At 38.9% G+C, this 24,452-nt stretch overlaps 1 protein-coding gene across 3 annotated transcripts in view; it reads right to left on the bottom strand.

Annotated features, from left to right (window-relative positions):
* LOC107731762 (fibroblast growth factor 14) overlaps window positions 1-24,452 on the bottom strand; it is a 151,144-nt gene that overhangs the window by 30,194 nt on the left and 96,498 nt on the right. For all 3 annotated transcript variants that reach the window (XM_016542932.1, XM_016542933.1, XM_016542931.1), the window contains 2 exons: window positions 18,726-18,836; window positions 11,357-11,460 (listed from right to left, as the gene is read on the bottom strand). In XM_016542932.1, coding sequence (XP_016398418.1) covers window positions 11,357-11,460; window positions 18,726-18,836 — 215 coding nt within the window. The remainder of the gene's footprint in view (window positions 1-11,356; window positions 11,461-18,725; window positions 18,837-24,452) is intronic.

Raw genomic sequence — 24,452 nt, 5'->3', positions numbered from 1 at the left:
TGACGCTCGCGGTGATTTTCGGCCTCTGCGTCTCACTATATGACGGCATGAACACAAACACTTAATCTCCAGAGCTGCTGTGAGAGTCACTTCGTGAGAATTTTACCGTTTCATTTGAGAAAACTAGCATCATCATACTGTATACACACAGAAACTTCATGGCAACCTGTCAAAATAAAAGTACGGTTTAACATGTAAAATAAATATATTACTATTGTATTACTTTTATAAAGTATAATGTACATCTTTAAATATTCCATTTTCTATCAAATTTAAATAAAACAATTAAATGATCAAAATAAATATTACAACTAGATTAATCACTTAATTATTTTTAGCCTATTAAAAAATGTTTTAAAGGAATATTCACACATGTTTTCTTCCATGTATTAAGTTCAACAGTAAACCTCAGTTTGTTTGCCAAAAAATAAAAGGGTTTAATTTTCATTTGATTTAAAATAAATGTTTAATGCCTTCATTTGATTTTCAGAAAAATTAAAACAAGAATTTCTGGAAGAAAAAAAAAACAAAGAAAGAAAGAAAGAAAAAGTTTGTTGGGCCCTATTGTTCAAAATGTTGAAATTGAGACTTTTGGACTTATTTTTTCACTGAAATAAATGTTTTTGTAATTACACAGAGAGTAAAGTACCAAAAAAAGGTACCGTTGGGTACCGGCACCGAAATTCAGGTACCGATACCGGTTAAAATGTGAACGGTACCCAACCCTAAAACTGGCACTAAATATCACTAAGAAAACTAGACAAAACTAAGACAACTATACAGAAATACTTTGACGACAGACTTTGCTCAGGCATTTCAGAATGACCATAACAACATATAGATGCAGTGAACGAGATCGCCAAGTTATCCCATCTCATAGCGCAAAGTCACATGACTTTTTTGATGCACATGGTGGAATTTATTTGGTAAATGTGTTTCCATCGTAGTTTATGCGCATTTATTCTTATCGGATAAAAAGTTTATCCAACTCAAATGTGCGCATACGTTTTTATGCGCATTTTTAGAATTTATGCCAGAGTTGGGGTACTTGGACTCGGACTGCAACTGTGAATGAACTTGGACTTGGACGGACTCGGGTGGACTCGGACTTGGATATTTTGGACGCAGAAATTTTTCAGAGTACAGATGTCATGTGTAATATCAAATTTAAAAAAAGTAACAACATAAAATTTATATAAAAAGACATGAATAAACGTCTCCCATTTAAACTCAATTGATTAAAAACTAGGACTCGACAAGGTGGACTCGGACCCAACACTGTTTAATGCGCATCTTGGCGTTTCCATCCAGCATTTTTTATGCGATATTCCAAAATGCGCATAAAAATAGGTGGATGGAAACATAGCTACTGAAGGTGAAACCTTAGGCAGAATACTATAGAAACCAGAGTGGGCCAGTATATTACAACGCTAGCAACACCCTCTTTAGAAAAACATAAAAAAAACATAAAAATCTAGTCAAACACTGTTGTCTTTACTGTTTCTAATCTATTAATGTTTACCTTAATGTTTGTGCCTGATGAATACTGCTCTGATTTTTTAAAATAAGTTTTATAATTACATCATTCAAAAGGTTGGGGTCAATAAGATTTTTTCTTTTAATAAACAGCTTTATTCAACAAGGATGCATTAAATTTATCAAATTTAACAGTTTGTAATGTTACAGAACATGTGACACTGGAGACTGGAGTAAATTCAGCTTTGCCGTTTTTTTTTTAATATATTAAATTAAAAACAAGTTACTTTAAATTGTAGCCTAATACCATTTCACAATATTACTGTTTTTACTGTATTTTTTGCTGTACTTTTACTGCCATGGCGAGCATACCAGACTTATTTAAAAAATGTTACAAAATCTTACCAACCCTCAAACTTTTGCATTATATTCAAAATATACAACATATAATGTGATAGTTACACAAAGTTAACAAAACACTTCCCTTACAAAGCTGTAGGGTTTGTTAGCAGATTGTACTGTTGCTAGCTACTTTTTCAAAAGGATAGCCTGAGTCTGATGCTATTTGAGTAGCTTGGAGCTTGGCAAGCTACAGTTTCAAACTCTGTTAATCGCTGAATGTGTTTGTCTGTAGAGTTGCCAGCTTGATGGCTCTAACATTGCTATCTACCACAGCATAAAGCAAAGGCAAGAGTTTGTAATGCTTTATGAAACATTCATTCAAAGCACGCCTGTAAAACTGAGGGTGGACAAGGCTGGGATTCAATCCACAGTACACACCACCCACGATCACCATCAAATCTTCTCTGAAAATAAATAAGATGCTAAGCTAATTACAGGTCCTCCAAGTCCACTCTGACAGTTGCTAAGACTATACGCAAATCAGTGTTATCAGGCTGTTCTGCTAAGACACAACTAATTACATCTTTTCACTTAATGTCCTGGTCAGTTTTGCCATTGGAGCTCCTCTTTTATCCTTCCGTGGACTCGTTTGCACATGTCATCTTAAGAAAGCAACAGGCTGCACTATGCTTTGACATATACCACCATTAGAAAGACAAATGAAAGGAACTATTTCTTCAAGGGTCATACTTCTTTTCACAAGTGAACATGTTTTATGGCCTTGGCTTGCATTATTGAATAATATATGGAAAGTATAAGCAGAAACAATGGCCACTATAGGAAGCTTATCCTGTGGGTACTGGCTCTTGTGTCCCGCGAACTCAATTTATCATGTGTAAAGCTGATTCATGGAGGACCTAGTAACATCAAGATCTTTCTTTTACTACAATATAATGAACATACATCAAGGAAAAGTATCATTCAGTGTGGAGCAGCAGAAAAGACTTGCATGCTTTAGGTCATATTATGCATTACCACTACAAATGTCCACCATGCATGTTAAGCTGTCGTACCTTGTGAGTTCAGTATGCATGGAAACCTTCATTACCTTTTATGTAATTTGCTCATAAAGTACAAGTTACAAAAATAGTTTCTGCTTATGAAATGCTCACATAGCACTCACAAGGCACAATAAGAGTTATTTCAGAGACATATAATCAAAGAGCAATTTAAATTACAGATGTGACATTTTCGGCAAAAACATGAAATGTAACTCCTCAGAAAAAGTGCTATTTTAGATTGGGAAATCCACTTATGTTACAGGCTTGAATTTCTGGAAAACAGTAAACTTTGTTGAAACTACAAAGAATTAAGAAACAGTACTACCATAATTACATTGTCGTATAATGAGGGATGACACACTGTTGTGGGCATGACATCTCTTCGTTACAAACATGACAATTCTGAAAGTGGCACCTACATGACAATGAGAAACAAAACTGGGGTCTAAATGCTTGGAAATCACCTGACTATGAGACATTGGCTATCCATTTAGAATGCAAAAATTTAATAATTAAAAATGAAATCATGATGTCTAACACAATTACTAAACCACAGAATGCTGCAGTTTACAATATAGTAAGCTTTCACTGCTTCTGTCAGAGTAAATCGGCAGTGTGGGGCTCATGCTGAGCAGCAGCAATATGACAGGATAAATGTTTATCATATTGCAGTTCCAATTGCAATGCATGTCAAAACGATTGCAATATTACTGTTTTGACCAAATTGCATGATATCTAGCATAAATGCATAAGGCTTTTATTAGAATCAGCTTTGCAATGAATCCCGTGTTTTATTTTTTCTTACAGCTTGATTTTTCCATTGCATGGTATGCCCCAAATAGTTAATGGCATCTAGTGTATGCATGTTGACAGTAAGTCAGTGGGCAGCTGGGCAAAGTAGAATCTGTTGAAAACAACTGGAAGCACCTTATGGAAATTTAAACTGTAACCACAATGAATAATGGTATCAGTAATTAGGTCAATGCCAATCAGCTAATGAAACATTTGTAACAAACTGAATGCACATATTTATGGTTTATAGTGTGCACTTGTCTAACAAATACCATAGGCTTTTCAAGCTGTTCCCCAATGGATAGGACATGCATAGCTCCTCTTATGTGTGCATACAGAGAGAAAATAAATGAGAATGCTTGAAATGCAGTTGTATTATTGATATTCATGCTGAATAGTCGAAAATTCTCGATTGAATTACTTTGGAAAATAAATTTGATTCTACTAGCTCTGGGAAAAAAAAGAAAAAAGAAACTGATTCATCCATGGAGTCATAGGGAGTGTCCTTTTATTGGTGTGAACAATGTGGGCATTCAGCAATGGCTTCCTCGAAATCTATCAACCCACTACGAGCTCACAGCCAAGTCTTGTCCTCAGCTTGATAAACTACAAACTGTTTTACACAGTTATGAGTTGTGTCTTTATCATAGTCTCATTATAAAGATCATAAACCTTCATTGGGAAGTTAAACAGATACATACAGAACCTGTTAAATATTATATTCAATAATATTGTAAATACCTGACTTTGTTTTTAAGGGAGGTTATCAGTTGTTTAGTTGCAGATGTACTTCATCATTTCAACAATTATTGATAAAATAGATAGCACTTATTCTATTTATACTAGAGACTTCACTTAGCAGTCTTCCTTCCCACAATGACAGCTATATACAATACAATCTTTCTATTCATCATCTAACCTGACTAAATATCTATGTCTACTCAAACAACCTCGGTCAGGAAAGCAGAAAATGTTTTCCACGAATGCATAAGCCACTAGGGCTTCTGTAGACAATGTCTTAAGTAAAACCTGACTGCTCACAACAATATGAAAATCCACCGACATACCCAAAGCTTTTCCTCCTGTGCCATCAAGAAGATTCTCCACCTCTCAGACTGTCTCCTGCTCTCTAATCAATACTGCGTTCTTTCCACTCTGTTGCGCTCAGATTATCTGTCAGATACACACAACACACGGCTCCAAAAGTAGGCCGTCTCTTTCCTGCAGCATTCTTTTTTATGAAGACATAGGCAGATTTTACAAAGTGATTTTACCTGACACAACCCCCAACCTTTCATTTGAGGATCAATGTAAAGTTACCAGTCTCCATTATGATTGTACGGCCCTTCCACGAAGAAAAACTAGAGATTCAATTGAGCGGACAACTCAAAATCTTTATGGATATGTGAACGAACAAACTTTCATAACTATGATGTCAATAAATACAAGACCAGATGTTCTGACCAATTAACAAGTGACGGTATTCGTCATTTATAGATGAAGTCCTTTCACCAATTTGTGAATGACATCTCCAGTCTAAAGGCCAGATTTACCAACACATTGTGCCAGCGCAAACTGTCTTTTGGCGTTAAAATAGTACTGTCAGAATTTACTAAAGACGTGCAGTGAAGAATTAGCGCAGAAAAGGAATGGACACAGTCATTTTTGCACCTGACCATATTAAATTTGCATTTGTAGGAGTTTCCCTTTCAGATGCAAAATTTATGGGAGGAGAGTATTAAAATGAATTACGCAACACAATTTTCTAACGTTTGCGCTTGTCAAATTACTGGTATTTGCTCCATTATTTAATGGCCAAAAAAGCATTTCTTAAAGCAGGCGGTAATTTGCGCTGCTCTTGGTAGATTGCGCTGGACATTATGTAAATGATCTAGCTGCGTCTGTTTTCTTTAATGTGCGCATTGTTAGTAAATCACCCGCATAATTTTCCCCTCCCATTGGTGCTTTTATGGAATTGTGCTTCACTGTTCAGCAGAAAAAATTAATTCATATGGTTCTGGAAAAAACTTTAGGGTGAGGAAATGATTCATTTTTGGGGGGAACTATCCCTTTTAAGCATTACAACTGTTTTCAAAACTGATAATAATCAGAAATTATTCTTGAGCACCAAATCATGATTTTTGAAGGATCATGTGACACTGAAGAGTAATGGCTGCTGAAAATTCAGCTTTGCCAGTGCAGAAATAAATTACATTTTGAAATATATTAAAATAGAAAACAGTCATTTTAAATTGTAATAAATTTCACAATATTACGGTTTCTACTGTATTTTTTATCAAATAAATGCACCCTCGGCAATCATAAAAACCTTCTTTCAAAAATATTAATAAATCTTTCCAACCCCAAAGGGGAGCATCTTATATGTACATTTATGACATTTTTTTCCCTTTGGGATGTGTTAGGCCAACATTGCAAAACTCAAGAAGAAACAAAGCACCTTATAAACAGAGAGCTATAAATATTGCACAATCAGACGACCGTATGCTTCAGTCCATAAAGCCCTTTTGTATTCACAGCTTGTGTTCCAAAGCTCATAAAGTCATTACATGGCTGAAAACAGATGACAAAAATTAATGTAAATTGAAAACGTGGCCAAACTTGCCTGAAGATATGGCCAGCCTAAAAGAGACTAAACTGGCACGGCAGTAATGCCACTGTTGCGGAGCAAGCAAAGGATTACATTTAGATGCTGTCTGACAGTGAAATTGCTTTCGCCTCCATTAATCACCTGACCTTGTTTTGCCTATGTATTTCCAAATAACACCCCTCTCTGCTGCACAAGCTGGCAGAGGGAAATCGTATCAGTGCGCCAAGCACCATCTCACTGGTGGGGCTCCATTACCTCTGCGACTGGACTTTCACATGACACCTTCCTCCCAAACCTCCATCCGCCTTTAAATGACTGCATTGGTTCATAGGTGAGCTAGCCTGCTCTCTATACCAATGCCAGTAAAAAAAGATGCACGGACATCTTGTCGTTGACCCTTGGACTATGTATTGCAAAAGTGCTTATGCTTAGTGACGGTCTATTAAAAATTTTATTGTCTACACAATGGACATGGGTGTAGTTATAACTATATATAGGCCAAATGAGAATAATAGAAAAAGACATAATAGTAATTGTGGTATTATTCATCTTAACAGAATGAAAAAAGACCTATTTATAGACAACATGTCCCCTGATTCTATTTTCCAAGCCAGCTTGTAGCTTTGACCTTATTGTTCATTAATGCATGAAGATGGTTTCTCACCAGTCCCTGGTTCCTCCCTCTGCTGCCCCTGTATTCAGGTAACACAGGTTGGTGAATCTTATTTAAAAAACCCAACAGGTTCTCATCACGATTCATATTCAAGATGCAAATTTAATACAAATAATAAAAGCTAAAGCATTTTTGCATATTCCATTTAATACGGCGTTTCATCATAAAATATTATGCTCTGTGATTTTGGCTGCTTGTTCAAACAAAACAAACAAACAAAAAATGTGAAGGAAGATTTAGACATGAGGGTGAGAATAATAATCACTTGAGAATATAATCAGACTGAGCCATCTGTCATCACTGAGAAATGCCATGGGATGAACTCACTCATATCTTGTCTGTTACAGTTTATATCCTCAGGTTGTTTTTTGGTCTGAGTTTTCTGGCCCATTGGAGAAACGCGCCCCTTACTACAGGAATAAATATGTCTAAAAATTGTGACGGTATTTTATTAGTTTTAACGGTGCTGATAATCTCACAATCGTCAGTGGGAGGACAGGGATTGGACGGTGCTTATCTCTGACTGGACAGGTTATGTGAAACCTCTGGTTAGATATAAGATTACTGTTCAGAAATATGCGGTAAGAAGACAAGTTCTTATCTTTAACCAACATATATGTTTACCCGACAAGAAATCCTGGCAGCCAGCAAACTCATAGCAGGAAACATGGAAAGATTTGAATTTTTTATAGCCCCTTTTATACACCACCAACACTGAATGAGATTACAAGTACTGTAGAAAACATCAAGTGAGCGGAAATATTGTCATTATGTCGGGAGATGACAGATGTGATTACCTTAATTCATAGGCCTAAAAGCTCTATCACTTAGAAATATGCCAAAAGGATCCATAATAAGATTTATTCATTACTGCATTGCACTGTGGCTGCATCATACAGTAAGTGTTCAGAAAATAAATCAAATACTTAACAAATCAAATTGGCTCTATAGTGAACTGAGCTTTGTAAGCAATCTCTGGTAGCAATAGTTCAAACTACACAAGCACCAAAGGGATGTAAGCCTACAGGGGCCAGTCTACTGATGTGAAGAGTCAATCTAACTCAAGAAAGGTAGCTCTAACAAGTGTGGCAGGGCGATAAAGCTATAGACCTCTTCAATCCATAGAGGAGAACAAACAGCTTTGAAGAGACCAGAGAGCCACGAAAAGCCAAATCACTCGGTCATAACAGTGACTAAAATGAACAAATATGCAATTCTTGTTTTTCTTCTTTTTTATTCAAATGTTCTTTGCCAATTGTTTTAAAAGTTACCAGCAAATTTCTCATTCACTCAAGCAGACAAGTATGTTTGCTTTTCAGAGCTGTTTTGTATTTCTATAACTGCACAACTGTCACACCTGCAGCCACCCAGAAAAGGAGCTTGATTATTATTCCAAAGGATGAATCAGCCTATGAACATCAACAGCAGAGAGGAAAGCAGAGTTTGAGCCCTTTGAACAAAAGGGATTGAAAAATGGAAGAATATTGAAGTCTTTCTTTTCTCTCAGGCATGAGTCCATTGTGCCAAGACTCCAGGATGTTTCGATACTATCGGGTCACTTGTACTCCCGCGCTGTACAAAACATAGGCCTGACAGACAAAAGACCAGGATGCAGTGCTAGAGCTTCTTAATGGAATTCTGCTCTATTCAACGGGATTATCGTATTCTCTCAGCCTGACTCTAAGAGAGAATAGAGATCAACTAATCAAAGTGGGCCGTCAGCATGCCTTCATTTGTGTTTGACTGATGAAGGAAAATTAGTAACGATTGATCGTACAGTATAAAATGTCATTAATCTGTGATACAATAAAATGCTGGAATGACAGAAATGGACACAAAACTCATTTCAGCCACAGCAGACACAGTTTTAGTGGTCTCAGAATAATAATAAATCTCATTCTGGTCTATTTTCCTGCCTAGCCGTCTCTCCCAAAATGCTGCAAATACTATTAATTCCATTTATTATTTTTATTAATTTAATTTAGCAAAAACTATAAACTCTATAGAAACTCTTCAAAATGGTTAAACTCATGTTTGCTGTAGTGCTAGAATTAAATGTCATTTTTAATAAAAATCTGAGGGCATCTACAGGATAAGTGCGCTTATTTTATTCACTAATGAAAAATGGCCTCTAATGGATGGTCAGATAATAACTGCACATTCTCATAGAAAAGAGGAATAATAACAAATGAATGTACAAACCTCAGAGAGCAGACAGAGAAAAAGGAGGGGAGCTTTCTCTGCCATTACCTGAGTCATTCACACAGGAACAGAGAGAGCAGAAAAGAAGCAGTGATAGAAAGCTGAGAGAGTGTGTGGGCGCATCCATAGAGTTGATTAGTAAGCCCATTAGGACCAAGAAATATTGTCATTGTATAAGACTCCCCAGTGAAATACGCTGGGTCAGCTGTAAAGTGATACCTATTGGTCTTTATAGTTCTTTTGCACTTTAATCTGTGTAAAACTTTTAACTTTATACATTTTTCTGTATTGCTTTATTGCATTTAAATGTTCAGTTATTTTTGTTATAAGAAAAATGTTATTAAACCTGTTATACTGTATTATGACAGCACTTTTTTTCAACATCATGATAATACCGTATACCGTGATAAAAGCATTAGCAATTAATCGCAACATGAGAATTTGATACCGGCATATCCCTAGCTGTGGCTGAATATTGGAAGTTTTAGCTTGTTACCAGGGAAGAACAGCTTCTGCATATCAACATGTCTTGTCCATATAACCATTATTTAAAAATGTCCAGCACTAAAAATACCTGTATAATTGGAAACATGTATGAGGCATATACAGAGGCACTTTAGACACTCTTCAAAATATATGACAACAATAAAAAATGCATATATCAAAGCAACTGTAATTTATCATAACGCAAACACAGTTTTCAAGCAAGAAAAAAATCACCAAAAAAGTTCAAATTAAGAAACAGTAGTTGCATTTTTTATTTTTTGGACCAACTGGTTAAAAGTCTAAAAAACAGTTTGTTCAGAGAAAAGGTGTAACATCACATGTTTGCGGATCACACTTGGTTTGACATTTCATCTAATTCAATTTATTCATTCCAAGTGTGTCCTAAATGTTCAAAGCTGTCAAAATATTTTTGGGGATTGTCTCACATCTCCCTTTCTCTGTATGCAAATTTATCCGTATGTGTTGCCTATTACATTTACATGATTACTTTTAAATTTAGATTTATAAAATCAGTACACGCTTTTATACCAAATTACTTTTAAATTAGGAAAACAAATAACATACTGGAAGAAGTGCTATAATACAAATGTCCAATCTTTTTGGAGATATAGATTGCATATCAACAGGATTCAGTTAAGTGCTCATGGAAAAGATGAATTAGTACTGTGCAGTGCTCTGCCAATAATGACCAGCACCAGAGAGGAAAGGTAACACCTCACTGATTGCCATGGTTGCCAGTAATTAATGACCATCTGGTCAAGGTGGATACATTGCACTGTAGGCTAAATGTAATGTTTGATGGTAAACATGAAGACTTTAATGTAGCACGAATGTTTCAGCAACAGGTCTTTATAAAACCACCAATGCACATGTGGGTGTGCATAATTGTGGTTTGCATTTAAAACTAAAACCATAACAGAGACATGTTCTATTATGTATTATAGCTCCATAATGATGTCTGGCATGCAAAGACATTTCTGCTTAACTTCTCTCAGCTACCCGTATACCTGTCTGGACAGATACGAATTCTGTGTATTAGTGCAATATCAGTTTTTACAGAATGAAATAATAGATCACAAGATGTTCTGCCCAAAAATTTGTGGTGGTCACAATGACTCATCTTTTACCTGCAGTGAGAATTTTTCTTCAGATAAGTTTGAGATCAAGGGTTATAAAGCAGTAGCGAAGAGGGTATCAGCTTTGAGTCTGAGCTGATGTGTCATTGTAAATGAGATGGCCATGCTGACATCTGAGAATGAAGTACTGTCTGATATTGCGAGCGAGAGTGGGCAGATTGCAGATTTTGCATGCTTCCAAGATCAGAAAATCATGATGTTTCTAAGTTAAATTATGGTAGATTTAAAATCCAATAAAAACCTGTTTCAGAACCAACTGAGCTTCCTTATAAGACTTACTTCAAATCTAATCACAATGGTCTATTTTACCCAATAGTGTGCTATGTATTTTTATGGCTATTAAATAATAGCATCTATAGCATAGAGATATGCTAATGTCAAACCATATTGGAATCAGTTGTGTATCAATTCTCACATACACAATCAGTCAGTTATTACAGCTACAGGACACTGCCTTAGAAGGATGCTGCTTATGTAGACAGTAATTCACTAGGTTCTGAAACAAAGAATTGTTGGAATTGTTAGAATTGTTATCTGAAGTATACGACTGTGTACTCACTGATGTGTACAGATGGCCTTCTCCATTCATGGCGATGTACAAGCCCGTCTTCACAGACTGAATAGCAACGACCCGAAGGCCCACAGGGATGAGGTTGAACAACGCTGTGAAGACAATACAGGGGTAAACAAATGTAACTTTTCCGTCAATTTAACAAATTATATCTAAAATAAGAATTGAGGAATTACTGTTAAATTTGAAAAAAAAAAAAAAAAAAATTGGAATTTCTGTAGAAAATTTGAGTACGTGTTTGTTTTTGTATGTTGCTATACAGTTCTAAGAGTGATTAGGATGTAGTGTACGTAAGTAACCAAGTACGTTCCCTATTAATACTTCCCTCGTACTGCGTCTGCTAAAACGCTATGGAGAACCAGTACAATCCCGCCGTGCTATGCTAGAGGAACGACCAATGCTTGAACTTGCCTTGAGCACCAAAGCCCAGAGGGAACGCTATGGAGAACCAGTACAATCCCGCCGTGCTATGCTAGAGGAACGACCAATGCTTGAACTTGCCTTGAGCACCAAAGGGGGCCCAGAGGGACCAAGTAATTGCAGGGAAGCCCCGCAAGAGGCGACAGGGCCAAACTCACAAAGGTCAGCCCGGCACTGAGTAATCGTTCCAAGATAAATTGTACAGCCTCAGAACCTCAGAACCCATGGCAAACGCCTGAGCACTGGTTTTGCCATAAGGCCAGAGTAAGTCTGTTTAAGCAGAAAGGACCCGAGCCTGTAAGGCCGGGACATCCAGATTATAAAACCTGGTAAATGTGGACGGCGAGGCCCTGCTTAGGACTTGCAGAAAGGTGCGAAGGCCCAAACATACTGTCAGCATTTCCAGGCAGTTGATGTGAAGCCGACTCTCCTCTTTTGACCAATGGCCGAAAGCCATCGCATAGAGCTCCCCAACCCGTGTTGGAAGCATCTGTCGAGACCACCTTCCTTCTGCAGACCATTCCCAGGGGCACGCCCCGTTCCATCCACCGAGAGTCTTTCCAAGGGGCCAGAGCTGCTACGCAGGCCCAGTTCACCTTGACACGCATGCGTCCATGACGCCAGGCGTGGGACGGAACTTGTGGTTTCAGCCAGTACTGAAGGTGCCGCATGTGAAGCAGGCCCAGCTGAAGAACTGGAGACGCAGAGGCCATGAGGCTCAACATCTTCTGAAACGCCTTGAGAGGGCGAAGGGCTCCAACTCTGAATGAGGCCGCAAGCTGCCGAATAGCCAGTGCACGATCCGGCGCGAATACCGCCCTCATTTGGGCTGAGTCGAGAACTGTTCCCAGGAACGATATCCGTTGGCTGGGGAACAGCACGCTTTTGGCTAAATTGACCCTGAGTCCCAGGCACTCTAAGTGGCTGAGGAGGAAGGATCTGTGGGATAATAGATCGTTCTCTGACTGGGCCAGGATGAGCCAGTTGTCGAGATAATTCAGAACGCGGATTCCCATCTGTCTCAGCGGGGAAAGAGCCGCATTCATGCACTTCGTAAAAGTGCGAGGAGCTAGGGACAGCCCGAAGGGAAGGACTGTGTATTGATATGCCACTCCCTCGAAGGCGGATCTCAAGAAGGCTATCTGGATGTGAAAGTAGGCATCTTTCAGATCCAGCGAAAAGAACCAGTCCCCTGGGCACACTTGCGAGAGGATCTGCTTCAGTGTAATCATCCTGAATGACCGTCTCATGAGGGTGCGGTTCATGTGCCTGAGATCGAGGATGGGCCTTAGGCCGCCATCCTTTTTGGGGACGAGGAAATATCGGCTGTAGAAGCCTGACTCGCTCTGAGCTGGGGGAACTGTTTCTATGGCTCCTTTTGCCAGCAAATTCATCACCTCGGCACACAGGATGTGTGCGTCCTTGCTCTGATTCGAGGTGGAGACCACACCGCTGAATCACGGGGGTCTTCGAGCGAATTGAAGTGAATAACCTTGTTCTATTATCCCCAGAACACACTTTGACACTCCAGGGATGGCCTTCCAGGCGGCTGCGGGTGGGCTCCTCTGGCGGAGACCAATCCAAACCCAGCTCTTGCACAGCTTTAGACAAGACGCGGAAAAGTTCGGTGTCCATGCCCGTGCTGGCAGAGCTGGGCTCCGCAAACGGCAGGGGAGCGGGGTCGAAGGACGAGCCCGACAGCTCCTCCGCATCTGAAGCAGCCAGAGACACACTGTCATCCATGGCGTCGCACTCGCTCCCACCAAACGAGACCAGATCGCTCGCAGCCGCAGAGGGATGCTGGTCCGGGTGAGAGAAGAGGAATGGGGGAAGCCTCTCTATGTGGAGAGAGTGAGGGACATATCCTCGCAATGAGGACATTCCGTCTCGGTAAGTGCAGCTTCAGCGTGGGCAGCGCCCAAGCATGACATGCACTCGCCGTGACCGTCAGCGGCGTGCAGGGGAGCCCTGCACGAGCGACAGTAGCGGCGTGGCATTTGCAACACCGCCGGAGATTTGCTTAGAAAATTTGCTCTTATAGTCGCCGGATAGCGGCAGGGGTCCGGGAAGACCACAGATGCTGCAGACGCCAAAGGCAGCTGAAGACCGGCAAAGTCAGCCGAACAGAGAGGGGTCTTGATCCGCTGCGAGGCTTGTTCACGGTGAAGGCTTCGAGTCTCGTAGAGCGAAGATCTTGTAGTCGTTGCTGAAGGAGAAGAAATCTGAGGATCCTATGGCGAAGTACACGCTTATATAGCCAGATGCCCCGCCCATTTTGGCGGGTTCTGGCAGGCTGTGTCGCCATAGGCTCATGCAGCTCCGCTGCCGAGCCAATGGTTTGTTTTAAATACACTGCACGAACCAATGGCCGTGCAGTTACACTGCATTATTGAAAGGCTTCAGTATTCGGGTTTTCCCCATAGCATCTTAGCAGACGCAGTACGAGTGAAGTATCGATAGGGAACAGGGATAGTGTGGAGCATAAAAACTGATACACAGAAATTGAATGGAGGCCTCATATTATGTAGAATAATTGTTTTTATGCCCAGTGGGCAGCAACAGAAGCCTGGCGCTACAAGCTGGAGCATAGAAGGCTAGAGATTGGAGGCAGTAGTAGTGCATGGCAGATTTAATGGATCTTTTGTTGTTGGAGCAGCTCTTCGGTCTTGTTAGGTAACGGCCATTGTTTGTACTGGAGGGGAGTAACAACCTAGCTGGTGACACTAAGTGCATCCAAAGGGGTGATTTAAACCTACAGTGTAATGAACTCACTTCAACTCACTGGTAATTGGCAGAGCTCCCGGGGTGCTTGAATGAAAATGACTTCAGAAAAGCCCTGGTCTGGAAGACTCTGGTGTGGCAAAATATGAGTGGGATGGTTACATCAAAGTGAGTTTCTGGAAGTGCTCCACAGGCACACAGGAACAGATTCTTACAAGGACACAAAATGGACTTTGCATCCTTGTCTTCCAAAGAGAGCATGATATTGAATGCCATTTCATGCCTTTTCATTCTTTTTCTTCACCTCTGTTTCTCTCTATCTTCATCTCTCTATCTATACTGGTTTGCAACTTACAGAATTTATATAAATATCCAATATTAATAACTATATTTTACCTAAAAAATCAAAGCAAATGTATTTTTAAGATAACAAACATTTTCGCACAAAATCAAATGATCAAATAATACTGTTGATGTTAGACAAAGATGTTGCTTCAAAGATAAGGTCTCAAATTATTGTTTGCACTTAACACTTGCTTTGACATTTTTTATCCAATTTATTAAATTTAATTGTAGGTTAATTGTTCAAAACTGTCCAGACTCTTTTTGGAGTACCTACATTTGGGTTTGCAACATAATAATTATATATTAATATAAATAACTGATTTTAACTATAATTTTACCAAAATGACAAAAAAAATCTAAGCAAGTGGACTTAAGTGTCCAAATTTTTCTGAACTATTGTAGTATATTTGGAGTATATTTTTTTTAGCTATATTTGGGTTTGCAACTTATATAGTTTCTATAAATAGCCAATATAAATTACCTAAAATGTGTGCCTTGCCAGCACTTCAGCTTCCTTTAGCAAAGGAAAATCTAGTTACTGCTGTTGTTTGCATACATTAGGGAAACTTTGATTACTTTAGCAAAAATTCAATGTATCTAAAAAAAAATGCTAACTCTACAGTTGTTTTCTTAATTTGTGTAGGTGTGTTTCTTAGTGTCGCAAATGTCAAGTGTCATCTACTCTCGGAGTGTGTGACTGACAGAGAGCCTGACCAGAGAGTGTGTCACTCTGTCAGTACATCTGCATATTAAAATCAAATTAAGCAGCTGGCCTGAAGCATTTGAAAGCAGGCCCAGTAGAGGCTAATAATACACCACTGCCTCCTGAGTTATCACCTCACATGCACACACACATCTCCCCAAGGACCAGCCTACTGCCATATCAGCAACAGTAATAACTACAGAAAATGAATCAGTAACAGGGATTTTAAAAGTGTGTGTAGTAAAAGTAATGATATGCATTTGAGCACACATTACCTTTTAAGTGTAGCTGTAGCATTTTGCGCACCAGAATTATCGAGCAGGAGTAGGGATGCATGATATTGGATTTTTGCCGATATCCGATATGCCGATATTTTTCAACTCATTTTGGCCGATAGTCGATGCCGATACTGATATATTTCCTTTTGTTTGGAAACAACACCAAGTCGGAGGTGGTCTGAGTACGGTTCGTTTGTGGGTCCGTTTGTGGTTCGATATCTTCGTGATATGCGAAAGCAATGAGATCCCGGTCCGCTTTGCGTTTCGTTTCGACATGTGTACCTGGAGAACAAAACTATATGCAGCCATGTTAATAAAATTATTACAGTTCAAAAGACAATATGTAATTATGTCGTTTTCTGTTTATGAAACTTTTCTATACTAACCGTTCAAATGAAAGCTGAAGCGTCACAAGCAGTCCTGTGGCAAGCAGTAGCAGTTGTTGATAGTGTTGGAAGAAAATGTTCTTTTTAGTTGCTATCCTTTTCCTCTTCCGTTTTTTCAGATTCTTTCCTTTAGTTCTGCTTTGTCTGACTCTTTCTCTGTTTGTCATTTGCTTCAAAATGTGCCACATCCATGTGATGACAACATGTGAAGACGCCATCTTGAATACCCAAAATCCACTGCTGCACAGAAAGCTGGGGTCTGAGTTCTTATAAAGTTGTGGTGTGAACAAGAAAGGGTCTGAGATCTCTTCATTGCTGAAGAGGACCAAAAAAAGAACTGGGTTCTCTTTTGAGTCCACTAGATTGTGAACACCAAAAGGACTGAGGTCACTTTCGGCTGGTTCCCTTTCTGGCTCACTTTAAGTTAACTGGGTTTGGTTCTTTTAACACCCTAAGGGTGTTTTCACACTTGGTCCTTTTCAGGGGTCTGAGCGCAGTTCGCGTGATTTTTGGCCCATATGTGAACACTCCAAACGATCTCAGACCCCGAACCGAACCGATCTCGGGAGGTGGTCTGAGTACGGTTCGCTTTCGGCTAAAGGTAACACAAATCGGCCCGGGCTCACTTGATTTTTCCATTTGCGAATTCCAATGTAGTTTGGTCATCAGATGTTTCCGTACAAATCAGCTGTTCATAGTGGCTGCTTCTTCTGGCAGATCTCTACAAATTGTTCACTCACAATGTACACTTGTTTATTTTAACTTCAATAATAGTGTATACACTCTCTTTAGCGTTTATTGTTTCAACTGTCAAAAACACCCATGGTTCACATAAACAATCGCATGTGTATCAACTGATCTGTGCAGTATGTAGTTCTTGTACATCAGCCTAATATGAGAATCAGAATCTATTATTCATACGATTCATAATATGCATTTTATTTTTTTTTCATTTGATTAGTACATTTCTTACAATGCTGCATTTAAGGATACCTGTACTGTACCTGAAAAATTTAAAACAGTTTATTATATTTTACTTCACTTGTGCAATTTTTTTTTCTCTCTCTCAATGTCAGCATGCCTTTTTCGCTGGTCCTTAAAAAGTCTTACATTTAATTGTATCAAATTTAAGGCCATAAAAAGTACAATGGGGACGGAAAGACAATTGCCATATAGCTTAATGTGATGATTAAAATGAAAAAGGCTATGATTTCATTGGATAAATATGAGCGCCGCACGTTTCAAAGTCTATCTTTATGCAGTTCTGAAAGCGCACCTGCTGGCAGAGAATGAATTTGCATTTTTTAACAGCCCTTCTGCTGGTTTAAAATAATAATGGATATTAAACCAACCATTAAACCATTACTATAATAATTGATACATTTGATTTTTGACTCTTTTCTTAAAAATGGCTTGAAATTTGAAAGGAAAGAATTTCATTTTATAATTTTTTTATATATATATTTTTTTTTTGTGAAATCCTGTAACTGTAAATCATGCTTTTTACAGTCATTTTACAGTTTAATATGTTACCATTGACATTGCCCCACCCCACTCATATGGCATTAATTTTATCTGTGCAGGTCTTAAAAACAGTCTTAAAGTCTTAAATTTCAGTTTTAAAATCCTGCAGAAACCCTGTGTGCTATAAAATAAACACGATGACATAAACAAGGAAAACAATTCAAAATAAATATTGCAAAGGTGTACGAAACTTATATTTTTGTGCAAAAGATACAAATATTCCAGTTTTGGAGGCCATAATGTCAGCCTTCAAACATGGAACTGGACTAGATCCAAAAAGCAACAGTCTGAACACAAAGAGGTCTGAGACACCATAACTGCTTAAGTGGACCAAAAAAGGATCCGAGTCCTCTTACAGGAACTGTGATAGTGTGAACACAAAGAAAAATGGGTCCTTTTTCACTTGTTCCACCTCTTGGTCCACTTAAAGGGGTCTGGGTTCCGTTCTTTTAAAGAGGACTCAAGTGTGAAAACACCCCAAATGTTATTTGTGTATTTTACTTTCATTAGAATTAGGCCAACAGCGCCCCCTATGGAATTAAAACCCCTTACCGAACTAGCAATAGAACCTGGGGAGGCTGCCGCTGCTGCCACTGCACGTGCTATTACTGTTGACTCTATCACACACCGAACACGTACGTGCATTCTCAGCTTAAATGCAGCTATCTAAATCAGTGAATCTAATCATCATTCCGGCAAAACTTTGCTTCAAGAATGAGCCACACTGCTGACTTGATCTAATCGCTACACACCCTGAGCACATGTGAGTTATTAATGTATTCCTCTTATCGGCAAGACATATCGGCATAATTTTTTATATCGGGCCGATGCCAGTATTTACATTTAAAGCCATTATCGGCCGATTCCGATATCGTTCAGACAATATCGTGCATCCCTAAGCAGGAGTAATTCCTTTTGAAATATGTTCATGTTTTGATTATTTATTATGTGCAATGATGATGAAATTAGAGGGAACTCACAAGAATTACTACTGTCATCCTTAGTCCCATCAAGAGATCCATCTGGGTTCATCTGCAAGTAGTATCCCTGCCTGCAATATAACCTGGTCACTATACCCTTGAGCTGGGGATCTGTGGAGAAAGACAGAAAACATAATTAACAAAGCACTTCTTATAGATGAACTACAGACTATAGACACTACAAATGCACATGTTTGTGTAATCTACCAATACATGTAAAAAATAAAAATGTAAAGTTACAGTCAACCCAAAAATGTCATCATTTATTCACCCTCATGTCATTCCAACCCTGTATGCATTTCTTATTTCTACAGAACACAAAAGAAGATATTTATCCAAAGCAACTTACAGTGCATTCAGGCTATACATTTTTTACCAGTATGTGTGTTCCCTGGGAATCGAACCCACGACCTTTTGCGCTGTTAATGCAATGCTCTACCACTGAGCCACAGGAACACTTCTTTTATGTTCCACAGAACAAAGAAAGTGCTGTGCAGTGACTTTATTATGAAATAGACTCCAAAGTGCCCTCTTTAGCCAGGCCTGATAAAGATGTATCTTGACCACGTGGTGTCAAATTCCATACAAAAAACTAATCCTTTTTTAACAATATAAAGCATATTGTTACATTAATGCGATGACATCACTGTAAAACAGGACAGTAGAAGATACAAAAATAATTAAAGTTGATATCAACAGGGGGCTTAACAGAAAAATCAGTGAGGTAACCAGGCAAGTGATCTCAGTCTTCACATGAACAGTTTAAGTAGCACTGAAATCTGATGGCTAAACAGAAGGGGATGGTTTAATGATTACAACTTTTGTGTGCACAAATTGTCACAGGTCTGTTTTTGGACAGAATTTAACGGATTTTACAATGTCATACTGCAGTAAAAATGAAGATAAAGGAAACGGTGTCAACTTTTGTGTTCCTTTTGATTTCTTGCTTAGAACAGTAAGAGAAACAGTTTTTTCATCTGAGAGTGGAAATCTAAAGGAAATAACAAACCAAAGAATGTTCTATCAAAACACTGTCCTTTACTTCAGAGTTCATACACACATAGCTACACAGTTTTTCGAGATGTGTTTGCTCAGGAGTACTGTATCGCTAATGGAACATCAGATGCGTGCATACTAGACAGTGGTTATTCAAAAAGACACACAACAGCAGTTTGCAATGTGGGAACTCAACTAAATACAGTAGACATGTGGCGGAAGAGCATTCACAACCCTCTACATTGCGAGTAAATCACTCGCATATGCGACTAAATCTTCACTCTGGGCGACTAAATGATGTCTAATATTAGCCAATGGCTAATAAATTCTTAGATTTTACTCACCAGTGTGTGAGTTGGAGGCTAAGTATAAGTTTAGCACAGATATATTTTCACTCGCCAAACACTCTAACTGAGCGCTTCAGAGTTTCACTCTCTGTCAAGCGATCTGTGATATTTTTCATTTCATCTCAATGGATGCGCAGCGCACCTGTGCTTGTGTATTTGACAAACCGTAAACTCTAGTGTGAAGGCGCACGACTCGCCGTTGTTTTCTCTCACACGCGCAAAGTGAGAGAGAGAGAGCGAGTGAGAGAGTCTTACATAACATGCAGAATTGATGTAACGTTTTTTTCCCCTGAATGACCAAAAAAAGCACCACCACCAGTCCTAAGTTTATATGTGTGTGTATAGTATAGTATAGTATAGCATTTCAGTCTGGCGAGTAAACAAAAAAATGTACTAGCCAATGGCGATTCAATTGCCAAGGTGTCCGTAGAGGGTTGATTCAAAAGCAGCACCAAGCATTCACACCAAATTATCTCATTTCAAGTCTTCTGAAGTATTAGACAGGGAGATGCGTTGCTCCAGATTTGACATCAATAATTGTGTCTTCAAATAAATCACAATGTACCAAGTTTGAAAATGCAGACATTAGCTAAATTTGTGTTTCACAAGGAAAGAAAGCCATAAATGTTTGGAACGACATGAGGGAGAGTAAATGATGAAAGAATATTCATTTTTGGGGGAAATACCCCTTTAAGATTGTAAATGTACTCTGCGCAAATTGTAAAACAATAGTGTGAAACAACAACAAAAACAAAACATACTACTGTTGGTTGTTTAACTCTGGGGAGGCTGGATTGTGCTTTAGCAAACACTGCTTGGGGGTAATTACATAAATAGATGCGAGTGACACCATTTTCAAGAGACAGGAAGGAAAAAAGGAGGATTTCTTACAGCATAAAATGCTGTAGCCTCATTTGGCTATAAGGGTCTCCTGTGATACACTTAACCAGCCTTGCTGTGCTTAACTCCAGGCTGGTAAACAAATAACTGCCTTGTCATATTGATGTAGGTACAATGCTGCTGTTTACCGTTGGCTTGCTGCCCTGGATTTGCCTGTGTTAGGCCAGGGTATAGCTGAAGAAACTGGCACATCAAAGGTGGAGAGAGAAAACGAATGAGAGGGTGAGAGAAAAGAACAAAAGAAGGAAGGAGAAGGTGAGTTTAAAGGGAAAGAGAGATACAAAGAATGCTAATTACAGTGCTGCTTTATTATATCTGCCTCCACCTACACAGTGATACTGCTGAGACAGCATCCTGAGACACTTAAAGACAGCAAAGAGCTCCCAAGCATTTACTTACAGAAAAAAACCCAAAAGAACAATCAAAGAGATGGGCATGAGCTACAGTTCCATATGCATCCCCAAATGCTCACATGCAATATTTAGAGGATGTACGGAAAATTAGATTTGTACATTTTCTGAAGAAAATGTAAGTGGTGACTGCCCACGCAAAACTCACCACCATAACATGCCAGGATGTTGCTACATGTGGTTGTAAAAGTGTTCTGACTCTTTTTTTAGCATGTTGCTTTGCAGTTGCTAAGGTGTTCTGAGTGGTTCCCAAGGTGTTGATATATGTTGCTAAGATGTTCTGTGTTGTTTTGCATGTTGCTACGTAATAGATTGGATGTTTTGAGTGGTGCTAGGGCTTTGCTAAAGTGATATGGCTGGTTGCTGGAGCAAGTCAAAAGAGCCAACCTTCTAGTGTCTATGATATTCTGGTCTCTAGATATGGCTTAGTTCCCTCTTTTAAAGGGCACCTATTATTCCCCTTTTTACAAGATGTAATATTGGTCTTGGGTGTCTCCATAATGTGTCTGTGAAGTTTCAGCCCAAAATACCCAACAGATCATTTATCATAACAGCTGGAAAATGACATTTTTGGGGTGTGTCTAAAAAAGAGCTGTTTTGGAGTGTATCGCTTTAAATGCAAATGAGCTGCATATTCCCGCCCTGTCTCCAGAAGAGGGCGTTGTGTATACGTCTCTCTGCATTGCATATCTACAGCAATAAACAGCCGGTAGAAGCAACATAACAGAGCGAGAGAATCAGTGTTTAGCTGTACATATGGGAAGCCAAATGCACAGAAAGTGGGATGAAACAGCGTAATGTTACAGAGCTCGCGCTGCGCTGACCTGTCATCGGCGCGGATCAATGGACTGAGTCGCGAGACCGCGCTATCGAACGAATCTCACTCTACGAACGGCGAGAACTAATCTCACAAGCACGGTGCTGATCAGTTAAAAAATACTTAATGTACGCACACAAATACGGTTAGAACACTAAGCACTATAACGACGTGACATTCACAAAGGAGTCTGGAGTGATACACGTATTTAGGTATATTTTGAGGCGCATTACCTTGAAAAATTAAAGTAATCCACAGCGTCCTCAGCAGCTCAGATGTTGGGAGAAAATGAAGACTCTTATGTTCAGCCTTACATCCAAACACAGAGCATCGGGATTGCTTGCGAGACATTGTTAACGTTACAGCTGCTCGAGCGTGGAGAAAAAGGAGGACAGCGTACAACCGATGAGGGTGGAAACTATCGCAATGCAGGGCTGTCAATCAAGCCCCGTGGCCGGGCCCTATACAATGTGACGTCACACTGCATGAGAATCAAAATGGCAGGCCTATTAAGACTGACCTGGTTTAAAGGGGATTAAAAAATGAGGAGTGGGTGGATTTTTATCATTGTAGGGTGGTTGTGTTCACACACTGCCAACACACATTTATGTCCAAACACCATGTAAAAGTGGATTTTGCATAATAGGTGCCCTTTAATGTAAGTCTATTATTGGACTTTTTTTTCAACTGTTTTATTGTCTACCAGAGAAAAATCATGGAAAAGTAATAGTACAAGTCTCTTCAACAAGCCATCCAATTTTAAGAATAATTGCAGCTCAAATGGTTCAGGATGAGTTTTGAAACTTTATCTCTACATATTAGAAAAAGCAAAAATCAATCTAAATAAATGGCATCCAGAAAATCAATTAAGTGCATTAATGTAACATACAGAACATTAATCTCTCACTGCCTCTTTCCATGAAAATACTTGGAATTCTCATGTGTTTTCAAAACTTTTTGATATATTTTTTTTTGTACATGCAATGGAAGTCAATGGGCTTCAATGCTATTTGTCATTCTTCAAAATACCTTTTTTTGTGATCAACAGAAGAAAGAAATTCATTCAGATTTAAAACGACATGACGGTGAGAAAATGTTGACAGAATTTTCATTTTTTGATGGACTATCCCTTATCTTATATTAACTTTACCAACTGCTTTGCCACACTGAGTGTAAAGAATCAAGCATTGTGACATCTGAAAATTCTATAAATACATTTTTAAAGATGATGGATGCTCATAACATTCATCCTGATATAAAGTTAGCTGCAGGTGCATGGTTTCGTTCGTTTGGTGGAGAGAGAGACAGAAGGAGACAGACAGGTAGCTATCATCAGACAGACGTAGATGGGGGGGGCTGTCTCACTGCACACAGCACCAGCTGCAGACTTAACCACATGTGATTGACCCACTATAGACTTTCAGGAACAGGAGAAGGGCTTTTCCAGCTTTTGTAAGCACACTCACAATGTTCACAGTCGCAGGAAAGACTGAGAAAGGGCTGCTATTACATTATATATTGGAACTACTAGTTTTATGAAATTCATACTCTCTTCTACAAATATTTATAATATTTTATGAGAAAGATATCGCAAGAAATAAGGTGTATATATATTATATATACTATATAAGGTGCATGAGTGAGTGTGTGTGTGTGTGTGTGTGTGTATATACCGTATATATATATATATATATCAAGGCTCGAAATTGTGACCATTTTGGTCGCATATGCTCCCATAATTTATTCTGTACGACCTTAAAATATATTTGGCTGCATTTGTGCGAGTGCATATAATTGTTGTAGTGCGACCCGTTTTCATTTCTCTAAAAACGTCCACAGTTATGTGCCTTCTGTGTGCTGATACGGTCTGCCGTTCTATCAAACGTTACATAACTTCATCTTTACATTCTTAAATTTAATGCAGATTTTAGATTGGTTAATATTAGCTGTCAATCACTCAGTCACTGCTTTCCGCTGACAGGTGACAGGGAGCTAACTACCGCGGGAAATGCAAAGGGCTGAAGAAGAGAGAAAATTAAAAGAAACACTGACAGATTTCTTTTGTAACCACCAAAAGTTACAAATAATGGTACTGGTGATAGCGATCATGTGGTGAATGTTGATCCACCAGCCGAAAAGAAGGCGTACAGTTTTCAGAGAGAATGGTTGAAAGACTTCCAGATGAGTGGCTCCGCTATGAAAATGCACTGTGCTCTATGCACTGCATTCACTTTAAAGCCTGTGGGACGGAGTTTGC

The sequence above is a fragment of the Sinocyclocheilus rhinocerous genome, unplaced genomic scaffold, assembly GCF_001515625.1.
Source record: "Sinocyclocheilus rhinocerous isolate Xijiao unplaced genomic scaffold, SAMN03320098_v1.1 scaffold2083, whole genome shotgun sequence".
Classification (NCBI taxonomy): Eukaryota; Metazoa; Chordata; class Actinopteri; order Cypriniformes; family Cyprinidae; genus Sinocyclocheilus; species Sinocyclocheilus rhinocerous.
Note: the sequence above shows the minus strand (reverse complement) of the source record. Positions and strands in the feature narration are given on the sequence as shown.